Genomic DNA, 16,183 nt, shown 5'->3' on the forward strand with positions numbered 1-16,183 from the left:
TTATTTTTGTTCTAGAATCCCTTTTACTGGAGCCGCACATAATGGGTTAACAATGAGATCACAGCTGTCAGTCTGTTGCGTGAGGAAGATACAGTTCTGAAAAGGAGTCAGCTTCATATGCAAATATAGATCCCCTGATCGGTGACGTAGAATCACCCCACAGCATGCCAAGCGTTCTCATTGGTTAGCAAACTCTGGTCTCATTGACAACAAAACAACTTGCACGCGTTAACAAGAGGAGTGGGCGGGGCCTCCTCACGCTGGGGCGTCTAGTGGAGGCCTTTCTCAGAATGGAGGGGGGAGGGAAGCCAAGCCTCGTTCTCATTTCTGTAGATCGCCCAGCTCTCTGACTGCCCACAGCGAGGTTAGACACGCAAGTGGCTGACGTCAGCTCAAGTGGAAGGAGGCTCTGGGAGAACATGGCGTCGGTGTCGGCTGTGACAGGTCGTTGAGTTAGCAAGAAAAGTGACAGGAGACCGAGAAGGCAAAAGCTCCCGAGTGGGGGGCGCAAATAAAGCGGTTTATTACTTGCCATATGGAAAAAGCCGAAATGAGCACTGAAAACATGGATACGTTGACGGAACTTGGGGATGAGCTCACCCTGGGAGACATTGATGGTGAGAGACACGGGCTGACTGACGTGTGTAGGATGGGAGCGGCATGTAGCTGTTTCATCCGTAGTAGTGTGCTGCTATTACATTATTAGTGTGTGCTTTTTACTGGGTTGTTTGTTTTTTTTAAAGGGGAATTACACTTTATAAAATGTTGTGGAAAGTTAGAGATTTGTCAGATGAACGGTCTACGAGCTGACCCGCTTTGTATTGCTTTACTCATCAGCGGTTTCTGTTACCAGGAGTTTCTGTTTGGATTACTGAGAGCTGGGGCAGAAACACCGTAATCTAAGAACGTCTTTTCCTGTATTTATTGGTCACTGATCGTGACGTGTGCTGGAGAGTCGTCTGATCTATCGCATCATAACACAGTCATGGATTGGTTGCCCATGGCAACCAATCCGATTCCACTTCACTTTTAGACACCTTTTAGAAAATGAAAGCAGCAACCTGATTGGTTGTAATATACAAAGACTCCCCTTTCCCTTGGCACCAGTTTTGATAGATCTCCCCCATACTGTATAGTTTGCTTCCTCCATCACAATCCTGTGAAGTAGAAAAGTAGTGACTTTTAGATGTTTTGTGGCTTCAAGATTCCTATAGCAATATAATGAGAATTTCTTAATGTGGTCCTCCGGTTTAGTTTATTGTGGGGCTGCCATGTAACCACATCCTGAGAACGGTCGCTGTAGTGCTGGAGGTACATGAGCTGCTGGTTTGTTATATTCACTGTTCTGTAGAATTATTATTTTTAGTTTTTTATCCTGTTAAATAATGATACAACCTGGAATATTGTATGGCAGCGGAGAAATCGTCCCCTTCTGCCATTGCCTTGGGGCTCCTGTGTCTTTCTAGCTGTAATATTGTCACACAGTGCAGTTGTGGAGCGTGTGCGGCATTCAAAGGATAGAAGCCCTCTGCTCCCTTAGGGTAAGTTCACACGCGGCAGGTTTTGTTGCAGAAATTTCTGTGACTAAAAATCAGTTCCATTCTTCTAAATGCAAAAAAATCTGCCACGTGTGACTGCGCCCATTTGGGATCTGATCTCGGTTTTGTTCTAAAAACTTGGCTAGTGAAGCAGCAATGTCTATAAGAATTGACATAGAAGTTTTATTGTGATGTATGACAAGAAATAGAAGCTACACAGTGATCTGATTTCTACGTATGAGGTAGAGTCATTGGGCTGGGCAGTCACACGGAGAAGATCCCGGAAATGTCACCTGAATGGTGGTGTTTCTGCAGTGAGCGCAAGGATTTCTGCAAGTTCCATTCAGATGAATGGAAATTCTGCCACAAGACTGCACCCCTGGTTTGTCTGGCTCTAAAGCTTTATTCACACATGTCCGATTTGCATCCACAATATGAATGTTCATGTTGCGTCCCTGTGGCTTCTGAGTGTCGTCCGTTTTTGTCCTCTGAAAGCACCTCCTGGCTTAGGTCTCATTCACACGGCAGGTTTTCCCGGCCGGGTGCCGGCCGTTCATAAATCGGCCGGCACCCGGCTGCATTAGGAATAATAGACCCCTAATAGGGCTATTGACACGACCGATTTTTTTTTGACGGCCGGAAAAACCGGCCGTCAAAAAATAGGACATGCTCTATCTTCGCCCGGGTACCCGGCCCCCATAGAAGTCTATGGGGCCGGGTAATACACGGCCATCACCGGGATGTGTCCCGAGTGATGACCGGGTTTTCCGGAGCCTGCGCTCTATCTCCTCCTCCTCACAGCGCAGAGTGCATGTGAGGAGGAGGAGTTGATGCCATTCTGACGAATGGCATCGCTGTACACGGTGTGGCAGGGCCGGGGTGTACAGCAGGTGGAAGGGAGCGCTGCGCTGGCTCCCTTCCCCTGCTTGAAAAGCACCCTGGCCCGGCGACACCTTCGATGGCGCCGCTAGCAGCTGCTGCGGCTGCTACTAGTGCAGCGACGCCACTATAGCAGAGCAGGGAGGTATCTCCCCGCTCTGCTATGTGCTAGCCGCACGTTAGCTCCTTGAAGGAGCGGAATACCCATGTTTTCGGGGATTCCGCTCCCGGACAGAGCGCTTGATGTCTCTGTCCATATCTGGGCAGTGACATCAGGGGAAACTCCTGAAGCGGAATCCCCGAACACATGGGGATTCCCCTTCAGGAGTTTCCGCTGATGTCACTGTCCGGATCTGCCCGGCCCGGCACGGACGCAAAAGTGAATGCAAACCGGCCGGGCAAAATGGCCGATTTTACCGGCCGACGCTCGGGAACGACCCGGTCGTGTGAATCCCGCCTTAACTTTTTATTTTTTTTTCTGCGTAAGAGATCCATGAAAGACGGACAATGCACGGATGTCATCCATGTGTTGTCCGTTTTTTTTTTTTCCCACACCTCTGTAGACTTCAATGGACGAGTCTATTGAATACCAGACCAGAATAGGACATGTGGTGGACCTTGTGAAAACAAATTGCAGCATGCACAATGGGGACGCTAAAAAAACAAAAAACGCCACTTTAACACCATCCATGTGCAATCTGGTTTTAACCCCTTAATAACCAAGCTTGTTTGGACCTTCTTGACTAAGCCAGATTTGTCAAATCTGGTACGTCTGACTGCTACTGTCACTGCGGACAGTGTGAGCTGGAGAGACCAGAGCGCTCTCTCATCTCTTCAGCTCTTGTGAGAGATCAGTCTTGTACTTTGTCAGACTAACTGGTAGTGAACTGGAACTTTAGTGTATGAGCCAGGGAGCGCTTCCACTGTCTGTAGCAGTGACACGCCAGACAATACAAGAGGTGAGAGCGCTCCCCTCTCCAGCTCACACTGTCCGTATCACTGACACGCCCCCTTGCCTGTCCGGATGAAGAGACTGCAATTGCACACTCTCTCATGCTGCGGCACTGTCCATATTTGATTGGACAGTGTCACAGCCATAGTTACACGCCCCCTTGACAGTACACGCCCCTCATTGACTGTTCAGGGGGTTATTTAAATATCGGGCGCCAAATATAACGGCACCGATATCTAAATAACGGTGGGAGGTAGAAAAAAAATGTAATGTGCCCCAGGGTTTGTGCAACCCTCCCCATTAAATTCTGCACTCGGCTGCACATGAATGGGGAGGTGAAAGGTTCTCTTTAAGGTATTTATCTAGGAGTGTATTGAGTATTTTCACCCCACAGTTTTTTTGTAAGGATTCATGCAAAGCAGGTGGAAAAAAATAAAATTTCACTTTTTTCACAAATGTGTCGTTGTAAAGGCAGATTTCTTTGTAAAGCAAACATGAGAATGAAGAAACACACCCCAAAATCTATCACCCTGTTTTCAAAAATACCCCCATTGTGGCCCTAATGCGTTGCCTGGACACACGGCAGGGCCCAAAAGGGAGGGAGCACCCGGTGGCTTTCAGGACACATATTTTGCTTGAAAATGTTTTAGGCCCCACTGTACATCTTGAGAGGCTTTGATCTGCCAGAACGATAGAAACTCCCCACAAGTGACCCTGTTTTGAAAACTAGACCCCTTAAGGTATTTATCTAGGGATGTAGTGAGTATTTTGACCCCACAGTTTTTTGCTAAATTTAATGCAAAGCAGGTGGAAAAAAATAAAATTCCACTTTTTTCACAAATGTATCATTGTAAAGACCGATTTCTTTGTAAAGCGAACATAAGAATGAAGAAACACACCCCAAAATCTATCACCCGTTTTCGCCTGTGTTAAAAAATACTCCCATTGTGGCCTTGATCTTATTAGACGTGTGGCTGGGCCAAAAAGAGAGGGAGCACCCTTTGGCTTTCAGGGCGCAATTGAATAAATTCTAGGCCCCATATCATGCATTTAGAGGCATTGAGCTGCATGAACGAAAAAAAATAAATACCCATAAATGACCCCATTTTAAAAACCAGACCCCTAAAGGTATTCATCTAGTGGTGTAGTGAGCATGCTGACCAAACATTTTTTTAAAGGAGGAAACAATGGGTATTATTTCAGACACTATGGTATTTCTTTTTCTTCTTACATTTCCACATGAAATAGGGGAGACATGTGGTAGAAGGTTATTTTGTTAGAAATATGCCACATTAATAAATCTGTGCGGCATACAGAAGAGAAGTGAAGCCGTGTAGTCATAACGGATACATGTTGCTATAGACGTATTTGCCTGTACTTATGACTATGTCTTGCTGAAGAAGCAGTTGTCCTGCATCTGTGCCATTATGATGTCATTGTGGACAGAATTCTGTTCTAATATAAAATCAGTCAGAGAGGAAAAAATAAACTACCTCTGAAGCAGAGTCGGTGTCACTACCTGAACTGCAGGAGCATAGCAAGGTGTACGCTTGCTCCGCAGTAGACATTCTCCGAGCAATTCTTTAGGTTGAACTGTAACTGTTAGGGTATGTGCACACGACCTCTTTTCAGACGTAATGGAGGCGGTTTACACCTCGAATTACGCTTGAAAAGACGGCTCCAATATGTCGGCAAACATCTGCCCATTGCTTGTGTCGTGGAAATCAATGGCTCAAAATATATTAGACTGAAATTTATACGAGTCCAAACAGACTCTTAGGCCAGACCCCAATATTCAGTATCCTAGTTAGGATATTTCACCGATATATTTCGAGAGAGGAGAAGAAAACACACAGACGCTGCTGATATGCTCAAAATGCTCCTCTGAAGGATTTATTTCCAAGTTCAAACTGTAATACTGAAATTCAGAAGGGGTGTCGGCTTGAGGTAAACCAATCAGAGACAATGTGACAATATTTGTTGTTCAGTAAAAAGCATACAATAAAATACATCCCAGATACATCATTATAATTCTTCACACGTTAGGTTTGCAGGTGGCCTTATCTCTTTTGGACAGAATATTCTCGTGGAGATGGGGGGAGACCTTCCCTCACGCATACTTGCCACCCTCCCATCTCCCTCTGTTCTTTCTTTGCAAGCTTCGCATGGGAACCAAGGTCAAAGATAAAACATACGAAATCAACATTACTTATATTAAAGGAACAATGACTTTCCTATTCACTACAAAAGAACCAAGATGGGAACTCCAGACAAGATGGCCGCTGCACGAAACTAAATAATTTAAACATTATTATAATCACTTTCACATAATACATATTTTAGTAATTCGGCATCCTGCTTGATAATTCACAATGTAATTTCATACAGGGAATATAAGCAAATAAACCATCCTTCACACTTGCAATGGGTCTTACGATGTTCTGTGCAGACGAGCTGTCATTTTACGCGTCGCTGTCAAAAGACGGCGTGTAAAATTACGACCGCGTCAAAGAAGTGCAGGACACTTCTTGGGACGTAATTGGAGCCGTATTTCATTGACTCCAATGAAAACCAGCTCCACTTACGTCCGTAAAAGACGCAGCGAAAAACGCGTGCACTTGTAAAAACGTCTGATATTCTGGAGCTGTTTTCTTCTGAAAACAGCTCCGTAATTTGACGTATTTGGCGTTGTCGTGTGCACATACCCTTAGGCTACTAACTTTTTTTTTTTTTGTATTTTTATATATTTTTTTCAAACTAAGAAAATAACTTACAGGTAAATAACCTGGCGCTGCCAGAAAACGTACAGATCACTTGTGCTCACACTGGGGATCAGGGGGCACAAACTGGGTGATCAGGGGGCACAGACTTGAAGTTTGTGTGTTTTTTTTTCAATTTCACTTCACTTCTACAGCTCAAGATTTGGTTATAGTGTCTCTTTCCTCTCACAGATCAACTACAGTGAGGGGAGAGGAAGACACAGCCCAATTCCTGGCTGTATTTTATAAATCTAATAACCTAGATCACGGTGATGGGTCTATCACAGTGACTATGTCAGCAGGGACCACTCAGATTGGTCCCTGCCTGTTACTCTTTGCCATATGCCTCCACAGACCGGATCGAAACGGTCCTCGGCCTGTGCTCCGAGGCCTCGGCTACCTCCATAGCGGAGTACACAGAGTTTAAGCGCCTCTCAGGGGTGCTATCTTATGCCAAAGCGCCGGTGTGAAAAGGCGGCGCTCTCGCATAAGTACCCTTAATGGCCGCCGTGAAAACACGTATCTGCTGAAAAAAGGAGTTACCCTTCTTCTGTTTTTTTTTTTATAGATGAGAAAAACGGAAGGTCTGTTGTTTGCGGATGCAAAACAGACTCTTTCATCTGAATAAGCCCTAAGGCTTGGTTCACACAGACATGGGAATGGGGTTGTTTCTTCAGCAAGCATATGGATTTCTGGAGACCCCATTCAGACGAATGAGACAGTTGAAAACATTTCTGAAACAAATCTGCCGCGTGTGAATTCACACTTATACAATTGTCTGCGACCGTTCCCTGTCTGAACAAAGTCACTTACGAGATGTCATTGCTATTATTTCTATTAAGGATATACATTTCTGAGATGGTGACAAGTGGCATGAGACCCCTCCCCCTCACACAGAATAATAGAAGTTGCGTGCTATTTTAAGCTGTTACGTAACCCCTGGGTTACTCTGGGAAGTATTGTTCTCTCTCGGTTACATCAGAAAGATACCGTACATATAATTTTTAATGCATAATTCATTCTTCTGTTATTTGTTTACAGCACAAGAGTCTACAATTGGAATATCTTTATTAGATACAGTATTTTATAATATATAATCCTGCTTGACATCTTATATCTTGCTGCTGGTTCAATGTCGTATCGAACTATTATAATCCAGCAGTCTTCCTTCTTAATAAAGTTTAGGAGGAAGGCCTCATTCACACGAAATTACGGATCCGTTATTGTGGATAAAATACTGACCCGTTAATTTCTATCAGCCACGGATACTTTCTCGTATATTTACGGATGTGTGTCTGGGCCGTAGAAATGACTTGTAAAAAATAGCACGTGTCTTATTTTTCGCATTTACATACCATGCTCCTATAGTTATTACTATAAGCACCAGGGGCGGTCATATCGCCGGTTCAACTGCACAGGGGCCTGGAGGGGGTGGGGGCCCGCTCAGCTGCCCATAACACTGTGCGCATAGGTTGGCGCATAGATTGGCACGGCCGTTTGGCAGACGGAGGGTTCGACAACTCCCAGATCAGGCTCCCTTCCTTCACATACCGTATTTTTCAGACCCTAAGACGCAGTTTTTAGCAAGAAAAAATCTTGCTAAAAAAGTCCCTGCGTCTTCTAGTCGGCAGTCAAGGAACCTTGCGGCGCCGTGCCCCCTGACCGCTCCTTACTTAACCACTTCCCGTCCCGTGATGTGCCGGCACATCATGAGGAAGGGATGTTGTATGGAGCGGGCTCACGCGCTGAGCCCGCTCCATACACTGCAGGTGTCAGCTTCTGACACGCTGCTCTAACGGCCAGGAACAGCGATGGCGCTGTTCCTGGGCGTTTAACTAGTTAAATGCCACGGTCAATAGCGACCGCGTCATTTATAGTGGTTTTCCCATGAAGGACATTTATGAGACATCCACAGGATATGTCCGATAGATGCAGGTCTCACCGCTGGGACCCGCATCTATCTCTAGAACAGAGCCCCCTAAACCCCGTTCTATCTTACCCGGCTCCGCTGTCTTCCGGCCACTTCCTGGTTACATGGTCGAGTTACGGAAACAGCGTAACTCGCTGAGCTACGCAGTTTCCGTAACTCCCATAGAACTGAATGGCAGTTACGGAAACCGCGTAGCTCAGCGAGTTATGTTGTTTCTGTAACTCATCCATGTATTGCAGTGTATTGTACCAGCGATCTAATGTTAGATACATTTTCAGGAGTGTGTAAAATGTTAAAAGTAAAAAAAAAAAAAAAAGTTTTCCCATTTTTCCTCAAGCACAATAAAAAAATTGGTATCGCTGCATCCGTAAAATTCCAAAACTATTACAATATAACATTATTTGACTCACACAGTGAATGGTGTAAAAAATAAATAAATGTAAAACCCCAGAATCGTTGTCTTTCAGTCACCATAGCGCAAAAAAGAATGAAATAAAAGTGATAAAAACTAAATCTCGTCCCACATAAAATAAGCCCTCACACAGCTCAAACAATGGAAAAATATAAGTTCTGGCTCTCAGAATGTGGTCTAACTGAAAATAAAAAGAACTAGGCGGTAGTGATTGCTGCTCTGTCTGTAGAAAATGTTTGGAGTGGAGCTCAGTGGACAGTTAAAGGGGTTTGCCCTTCTTTTACCCCTTCCCGCTCCACAATGTACTATTCCGTCATGCTGAGCGCATTGTTTGCGCTCAGTGATGGAACTGTACATTGTGGGAGTAACCGCCGTTCCGGCCCCCCTCCCGGCACATACGGGAGCTGCCACAGCTCCTTCCCTATTTGAATGGTTTCCGGTGATTAGTCCCTTAGAAACTACGTTCAATAGCGATTGCGGCTTCTAAGGTGTTACAAAACCTTGGACGCCCCGCGATGGTTGCTATGGCAACCGGAGGCCTAACATTGGCCTCTGGCTATGCCATCTACGGAAGCCCAGTAGGTCCTGACAAAGGCAGGACCCACTATGCTTGTTGTCAGTGAGTAGCTGACATCTCTAATACACTGCACTACGTATGCAATGGAAAGATCAGGGCTTCATGCCTTCAAGTCCTCTAATGGGACAAAAAAAAAAAACAGTTCTATAAAAATAAAATAACTAAGTTTTAAAGTAATAAGGGAAAAAGGGCGATTTTTACTTTTATCAAGTCCTTTTATTATTAAAAAAATAAATAAATAAACTATACATAATTTGGTATTGCTGCGTCTGTAATGGCCTGACTAACAACACGGTGAATGCCGTAAAAAAAATAAACCATACCAACATCACTAGTTTTTGTTTTTTTGGTCGCTTCACCTCCCAAAAAAGAGATCAAAAAGTACCCAAAAATGGTATTGATCAGAGCGTTCGTTACGCAAAAAACAAGGCCTCACACCGCTTTCTAGATGGAAAAATAAAAAGGTTATGGCTCTTAGAATATGACAAAATACTGCACGGTTGTGTGCATGAGGCCTAAGTGATGTGTGTGAGTTACTACTTTTAATAGTTTATAAACTGAGCAAATTGCTTGGTCATTAGGGCTGAGAATGCAGGCAGGGGGAAGGGGTTAATTCTGCGGTATGTGGTTGTTTTCTGTTCATCTCCTTGTGTACAATAACACAAAACCCTTCTCTTTTTCCTTGTAGAAATGCTTCAGTTTGTTAGTAATCAGGTGGGAGAATTTCCAGACCTGTTTGAAGAGCCGTTATGTTCCAGCTACCAAGGAATTGCCAGCATTGACACGGTTTTACCCAAGGCTTATAGCCAGGCCCTGCCTCAGAGTTACCAGTCCCCAACACCACAACCTCAGATGCCACCGGTAGTCGTGTCTGCCAAAAGTGCAGTCCAGAACACCCCTCAGAGGACCACACCTGCTCTTCAACCTCGCCCTTTGATACAGTCCCATCCACAGCATCAACTGCAGCAGCAGACCGTGATGCTGACCCCAACTTTTAGCACGGCCCCCCAGACTCGATTTATACAGCAACCACTCATCTACCAGAACGCCGCCACTACTAGTTTTCAAGGTGAGATGTGTGATATATATTGTTATTTGGCACGAATTACGTAGTACACAGGTAAAAGCTGCATTATATTAAAGGGGTATTGCTATCTCAGGCATTTATGACATATCCATAGGATATGCCATAAATATCTGCTAGATGCAGGTGCCCGTCCCTTCCTTATGTGATGGCCGCTGATCGCCACATCCAGGCGGTCAATCTGTGTAGAGGTGGTTGGGGTTCTGGAAACATCTGAGCTACACAGTTTCTGTAACTGCCTTAGGTGTGAATGGGGGTTACGGATACAGCATAGCACAACTAGCTACACTTTCTCCAGAACTCGGGGGTTACGAAAATCTTGTAGCAGACTGCGCTACGCTGTTTCCGTAACCCCCATTATCTTCTATAGGATTTGCAGAAAGAGTGTACCTAAGTGAGTTAGGCGGTCTCCAGAACCACTACCACCTCTGCACCAACTCCCTCTCTGGATGCGGTGGCTATCTCACCAGACAGGACTGAGGGACCCTCGACCTCGAGATAGATGTGGGTCCCAGCTCTGGAACCTACGTGTATCAGATATTTATGGCATATACTAGATGGGAAAACACATTAACTCAGAGTCGGCACTATACACAAAGTGGGCAGTCCCAAAAAGATGATAAAATAAAAAAAAAATGTTTTTTTTTCACTAGCTGTTAAACTATATTAATGCGTCAGGTGTGTTGTGCTGTATGAGAACTACGTAAACGTTGATAACCATCTCCGTGTTTTTGTTGTTGATCTCAGTGCTGCAGCCCCAATTTTCAGGTTTGATGGCAACACAGCAGATGCAACCGGTGACCATCCAGCAGCAGGTACAAACTGTCCAAGCCCAAAGGGTACTCACACAAACCGCCAATGGAACCATCCAAACCCTTAGTCCTGCCACACAGGGCACAATCCAAACGCTGACTCCAGCTACTGTTCAAGCTGTTACACCACAAGTGCAGCAAGTTCCAGTAAGCCTCTCCGCTCTCTAGTATATTTGTTAGGAATAGTTAATGCATAGCATTTATGTGCAGCATACTTTACAATATATGCCTTTTAAAAGCTGAAGACTATTCTAAGGGAACAAGAAACAATGGAGAGTGGAAACCTGTCACGTTACATTAAAGTTTACCTCGGATATGTCACACGGTCACTTCCCCATCATCTTTAGTTTGGACATCTCCACGTTGCTGAAGATTCCTGAACTGATGTTGGAGCTCTGGCACCATCCAACTAATGCATGACCTGTCAGAAATTTTCAAAACTTGATGTATATTTTAAAGGGGTTGTTCTAACTAGACAACGCTTCCCTAAACCAAGTTGCCCTGACTATCGGCTGATTGTCGTGGGACAGGATGCTAAAACCTTGTAAAGCAAATGAAGCGTTACATGCAATAATAAATGGTGGCATCGGGTCTGCCAGAGCAGTACCCGCTGTTTGTAATGTATTTCCACTCGGCCTAATAGGTGTTCCCAGTTGGGAAGCCCCCTCAATGATGTCCATAAACCTTTAGTATTGAAAAAGGACTGGGTTGTCCAGTTGGGACAACCCCTTTTAAGTAAAGTATGCAGCAGGAGTGATAAAAGAAGTTCCCTCTAATTTGACACGCTGACCTGTCATAAGTGTCCAATCAGTTGGGGTGTGGCAGCTAGAAGCCCCTTCCCTGTCTTGAGAACAATGAGTTCCTGTTTCTACTGGAAAACTGGCTTTCATGAGTGTGGCTTTGCTGAGAACACACTTATTTCCTAATTTACCTTTGTGGTTGTCAAAGCTGTAGACTACGCTATTCTATCCTGAGGGATCCCGCAAAAAACGTTGTGATATACGTTTTTTTTTAACATCGACGGCAATGGGTGACCAATGCCACTGTATGGCATCTGTCACAGGTATATGTTAAATGTATACATTGGAAAGCTCCAGTGATGTCCCCCGGGCATATACCTCGGCAATTAAATCAATGTGAATTAGGGCACTAAACCGACCCCATGTTATACTAAGGTTTAGCATCCTTAACATGTCCATTTTAACATTTTGTGTGCGCTGTATGTCATTTACCAGAGAAGGAAGAGGCGTGCGATAAGTCCAGCCGCATCCTGCACATGCTCAGATGAAGCAGAGGCCAGTACACCTAGGCTCCGCAAGACCCTTCTCTGGTCATATACATACAGAGCATTCTGTATTATTACTACTTTATAGACAAATTGCTACAACGGGCAGTTTGAGGGTGGCATGTTTAGGAGGCTAAACCCCAGTAGTATGACAACATACACTGGTGGTTTAATGCCCCAAAATCTAGTGACTGGTTCCCTTTAACTCTGGCGATATAGGGCATTTTGAAATGGGATGTTCAGGGATGGACATTTTACCAGAGTGCAGTACGGGAACATAGATACATGGGATGTGTTTGGTGCATTATATGGAGCTGTGCTTTTGTGTAAGTCTGGCAGGCTATTTGTTAGTATGCAAGAAGACATATAAAATGCCCTTCGTATAATATGCAACAATAGGATTGGCATTACCTAAATCTGCTTGAAATGATCTTTGCTTGGATTTTCCATTTAGTTACTGGTACAACCTCAGATCATTAAGACAGAATCCCTGGTCCTCACGGCACTGAAAGCTGATGGCAGCCCAGTCATGACGGCTGTACAGAATCCCTCAATCGCAACACTCGCTGCTCCTCTACAGACCACTGCTCTGCAGGTACCTGGAAGTCTTTTTTTGTTAAAGTGTTAATTTCTACTCCTTTGGAACATCTCAGCAGAATATATTCGAGAATAGCATAAATAGCCATTATCTTTTATAGTGATATTCTAGGAAAAACAGCTGCACCAACCTCTTGTCTAGTTTGCTACAATGTATCAGCTTGGAATCCAAGCTGTTTAGCTGACAGATCATTGCCTACACTGGTATCCCCTTCTCAGCCGACAGAAGGACTAGGCATATGTGTGGGTTTTCAGTCTCTAAATGTAGATACCAATGTTCTCATTCAGTGACCGCAAATACGTACATATTAGAAAGTTGTAGAACTTTTTTTTTATGATGCTCATTGGTAATACTATTCATTTTGAAGTTATTACTATAATGTTGTGCGATATTATATCCGCTTGTGATTCCCAGTTCTTTCTTGTGGAACCTGTTTTTTTCCATTGCTTCTCTTCAGTCTGCACACATTGAGCGGAAATGCTCTGGTTATCAGTTACCAGCTAGTGTATAGAATGAAATGAATGATTGATGGAAATGCCTTGAGGCCTAGTCCTGATGAAATGGGTCAAGGTGCTGCAAAGGTTACCATTCGCTGCAGCGATAACGTACATGAAGTGTAGATATACAGATCCAGATAAGAGATTTCATCATTTTATGCAACATTCCAACTCTGGCCAAACTCTGCATTACCAGATTCTGACCAGAGTTATGGAGCTCTGAATCCCTGCAAAGTTTTACCCTATTTCAACGATTCCCCACAGTCCACTTCTAGGCTACAGATTGTAAAGAAAATACTCCAAGTGCCAACCAAAGTAGTTGGCACCATAACTAACTCTTTAAAGAGGCTCTGTCACCAGATTCTCAAATCCCTATCTCCTATTGCATGTGATCGGCGCTGCAATGTAGATAACAGTAATGTTTTGTTTTTTTTGCAAAACGTTCATTTTTGGCCAAGTTATGAGCTATTTTATATATATGCAAATGAGGTTTTAAATGGACAACTGGGCGTGTATTGTGTTTTTAACTTGGTCGTGTTTACTTGTTTTATTAACTGGGCGTTGTGAATAGAAGTGTATGATGCTGACCAATCAGTGACCAGTCAGCATCATGCACTCCTCCATTCATTTACACAGCAGCATCGCGTTCTTACTAGAACACGATGTGCAGCCACATACACAGACATTAACGTTAATCAAGTGTCCTGATAATGAATACACATGACCTCCAGCCTGGTCGTCGTGTAGTCAGAATCCTGACACTTCTGAATCTTTTCTGTGAGATTTCCAGCAAGGGAAACAAAATCTTGTTTACCTCGTAATCTCGCGTGATTATGCGTTGCTTGCTGGAATCTCACAGAAAAGATTCAGGAGTGTCAGGATTCTGAATACACATGACGTCCAGGCTGGATGTCATATATATTCATTATCAGGACACTTGATTAACGTTAATGTCTGTGTATGTGGCTGCACATCGTTCTAGTAAGAACACTATGTGCTGTGTAAATGAATGGAGAGGAGTGCATGATGCTGACTGGTCACTGATTCGTCGTCATCATACACTTCTATTCACAACGCCCAGTTAGTAAAACAAGTAAACACGCCCAGTTAAAAACACAATACACGCCCAGTTGGACATACGAAAAAAAACACGCCCAGTTGTCCATTTAAAACCTCATTTGCATATATATATATATATATATATAATAGCTCATAACTTGGCCAAAAATGAACATTTTGTAAAAAAAACAAAACGTTACTGTTCTCTACATTGCAGCGCCGATCACATGCAATAGGAGATAGGGATTTGAGAATCTGGTGACAGAGCCTCTTTAAACGTAAGTTTAACTTTGACATAACATTAGTTTATTATGCAGACCAGTGTACAGAATGTTTTTTTTATAATATACTCTTCTATTGTTGCCTTGCATATCTCTGGTAACTGACTTCACTAAGTGTTGTCACAGCCCCCCCCATGTGAGATAGTCTACACTAACATATGTGATTGTGGAAAAGACCACAGCACACGATAATGGAGAGGTTCTACCTTCATCTAGAAGCGGTTTGTGAGATCAGCAGTTATCTTTAATGGCGTTGTCCCAAGATTAACATTTATAACCTATCTGCGGGTGCTATATTCGTCTGTCTGTCAGTCCCATAGGCTTTGATTGAAGCGGCAGGGTTCATGCTCGCCTCCGCTCCATTCAAGCTGCTCCTCACTCTGATCGTTCAGTGACAAGTAATGGATAATATTGGACCCCTGGTCTAGTGATCGGTGGGGATCTCAGCAGTGGGGCCTCCAGCGATCAGACATTTTTCACCTATCCTGGAGATGGGTAATAAATGTTAATCTTGGAACAACCCCGTTAAAAATCTTAACTCCATATTTGTACATTTGTATCAACATGACTTGCACCAAGCAACATAACCATGGACCCCTGCATTCAGGATCAGCATAATCCCATTGTGTATAATCTCATCTGGCACTGGTTCTGGTGAGGCTGATTCTACACTAGACACAGCACACCATTAGAAACCAATGGTTATTATTCTGTGTAGTTTGTGTAGTCTGGACTGTATTGGGGAGGAGAACTCTGCTGCAACCTATTGTCTAGTTTCTAAGATTATTATTTTCTTGCTGACTTGAACTAGTAATCGAAGGGCTAGTTCATACGTTGGATTTTGCGTGGCGGGTCCCGCAGCAAAATCTACCGTGGAACTATTCCTGCTGATGGCAGGAAGATTTCTCCCTCCCATTGACATCAATGGGAGGTTCAGGCAGAATCCGCCCGAAGATGGAGCAGTACACTTCTTTTTCCAGCTAGCTGATATAATCAGCTAGCGGAAAAAGGAAGCGTCTGACTCCCATTGAAATGAATGGGAGGCAGAATTTTGTGGCAGAATCCACTGCAAAATTCCTCCGTGTGAGTTTACCCATACATGCCTTTTTTTTCCTTTTAATTGTCTTAGACGTTGGTTGGTAGCAATGGAACTATTTTAACAACTATGCCAGTCATGATGGGGCAAGAAAAGATGGCAATTAAGCAGGTGCCTGGCACCCTGAAACAGCTAGAGGTGCCCAAGGAGGGTGAGAGGAGAACAACACATAACATCATTGAGAAAAGGTATCGCTCATCAATCAATGATAAAATCCTCGAACTAAAGGACTTGGTTATGGGAACGGATGCCAAGGTGAGCGTCATATATCCTTGGGGCTTTTAAGAATTTCATTGCCCAAATTTCAACTTTTTAGTGCCTTCAAATTATATTTTCTAAATGGTCAATATCTACTATTTCTTTTAAAGAGATTGTCCCACTAAAAACATTTATCCGCTCTGCACAGGATAGGAGAGCAAGAAAA

At 43.8% G+C, this 16,183-nt stretch overlaps 1 protein-coding gene across 3 annotated transcripts in view; it reads left to right on the top strand.

Annotated features, from left to right (window-relative positions):
- Positions 1 to 251: 251 nt before the first annotated feature.
- Positions 252 to 16,183, top strand: part of SREBF2 (sterol regulatory element binding transcription factor 2) — a 56,087-nt gene continuing 40,155 nt past the window's right edge. Inside the window, exons 1-5 of one of the 3 annotated variants that reach the window (XM_075833608.1) lie at positions 252 to 617; positions 9,736 to 10,116; positions 10,879 to 11,090; positions 12,683 to 12,823; positions 15,793 to 16,014. In XM_075833608.1, the coding sequence (XP_075689723.1) occupies positions 536 to 617; positions 9,736 to 10,116; positions 10,879 to 11,090; positions 12,683 to 12,823; positions 15,793 to 16,014 (1,038 nt within the window). In that variant the 5' untranslated portion in view covers positions 252 to 535. The remainder of the gene's footprint in view (positions 618 to 9,735; positions 10,117 to 10,878; positions 11,091 to 12,682; positions 12,824 to 15,792; positions 16,015 to 16,183) is intronic. The other 2 variants (XM_075833607.1, XM_075833609.1) reach the window with 2 other exon arrangements.

This window comes from Rhinoderma darwinii, chromosome 7 (genome assembly GCF_050947455.1).
Source record: "Rhinoderma darwinii isolate aRhiDar2 chromosome 7, aRhiDar2.hap1, whole genome shotgun sequence".
Lineage (NCBI taxonomy): Eukaryota > Metazoa > Chordata > Amphibia > Anura > Rhinodermatidae > Rhinoderma > Rhinoderma darwinii.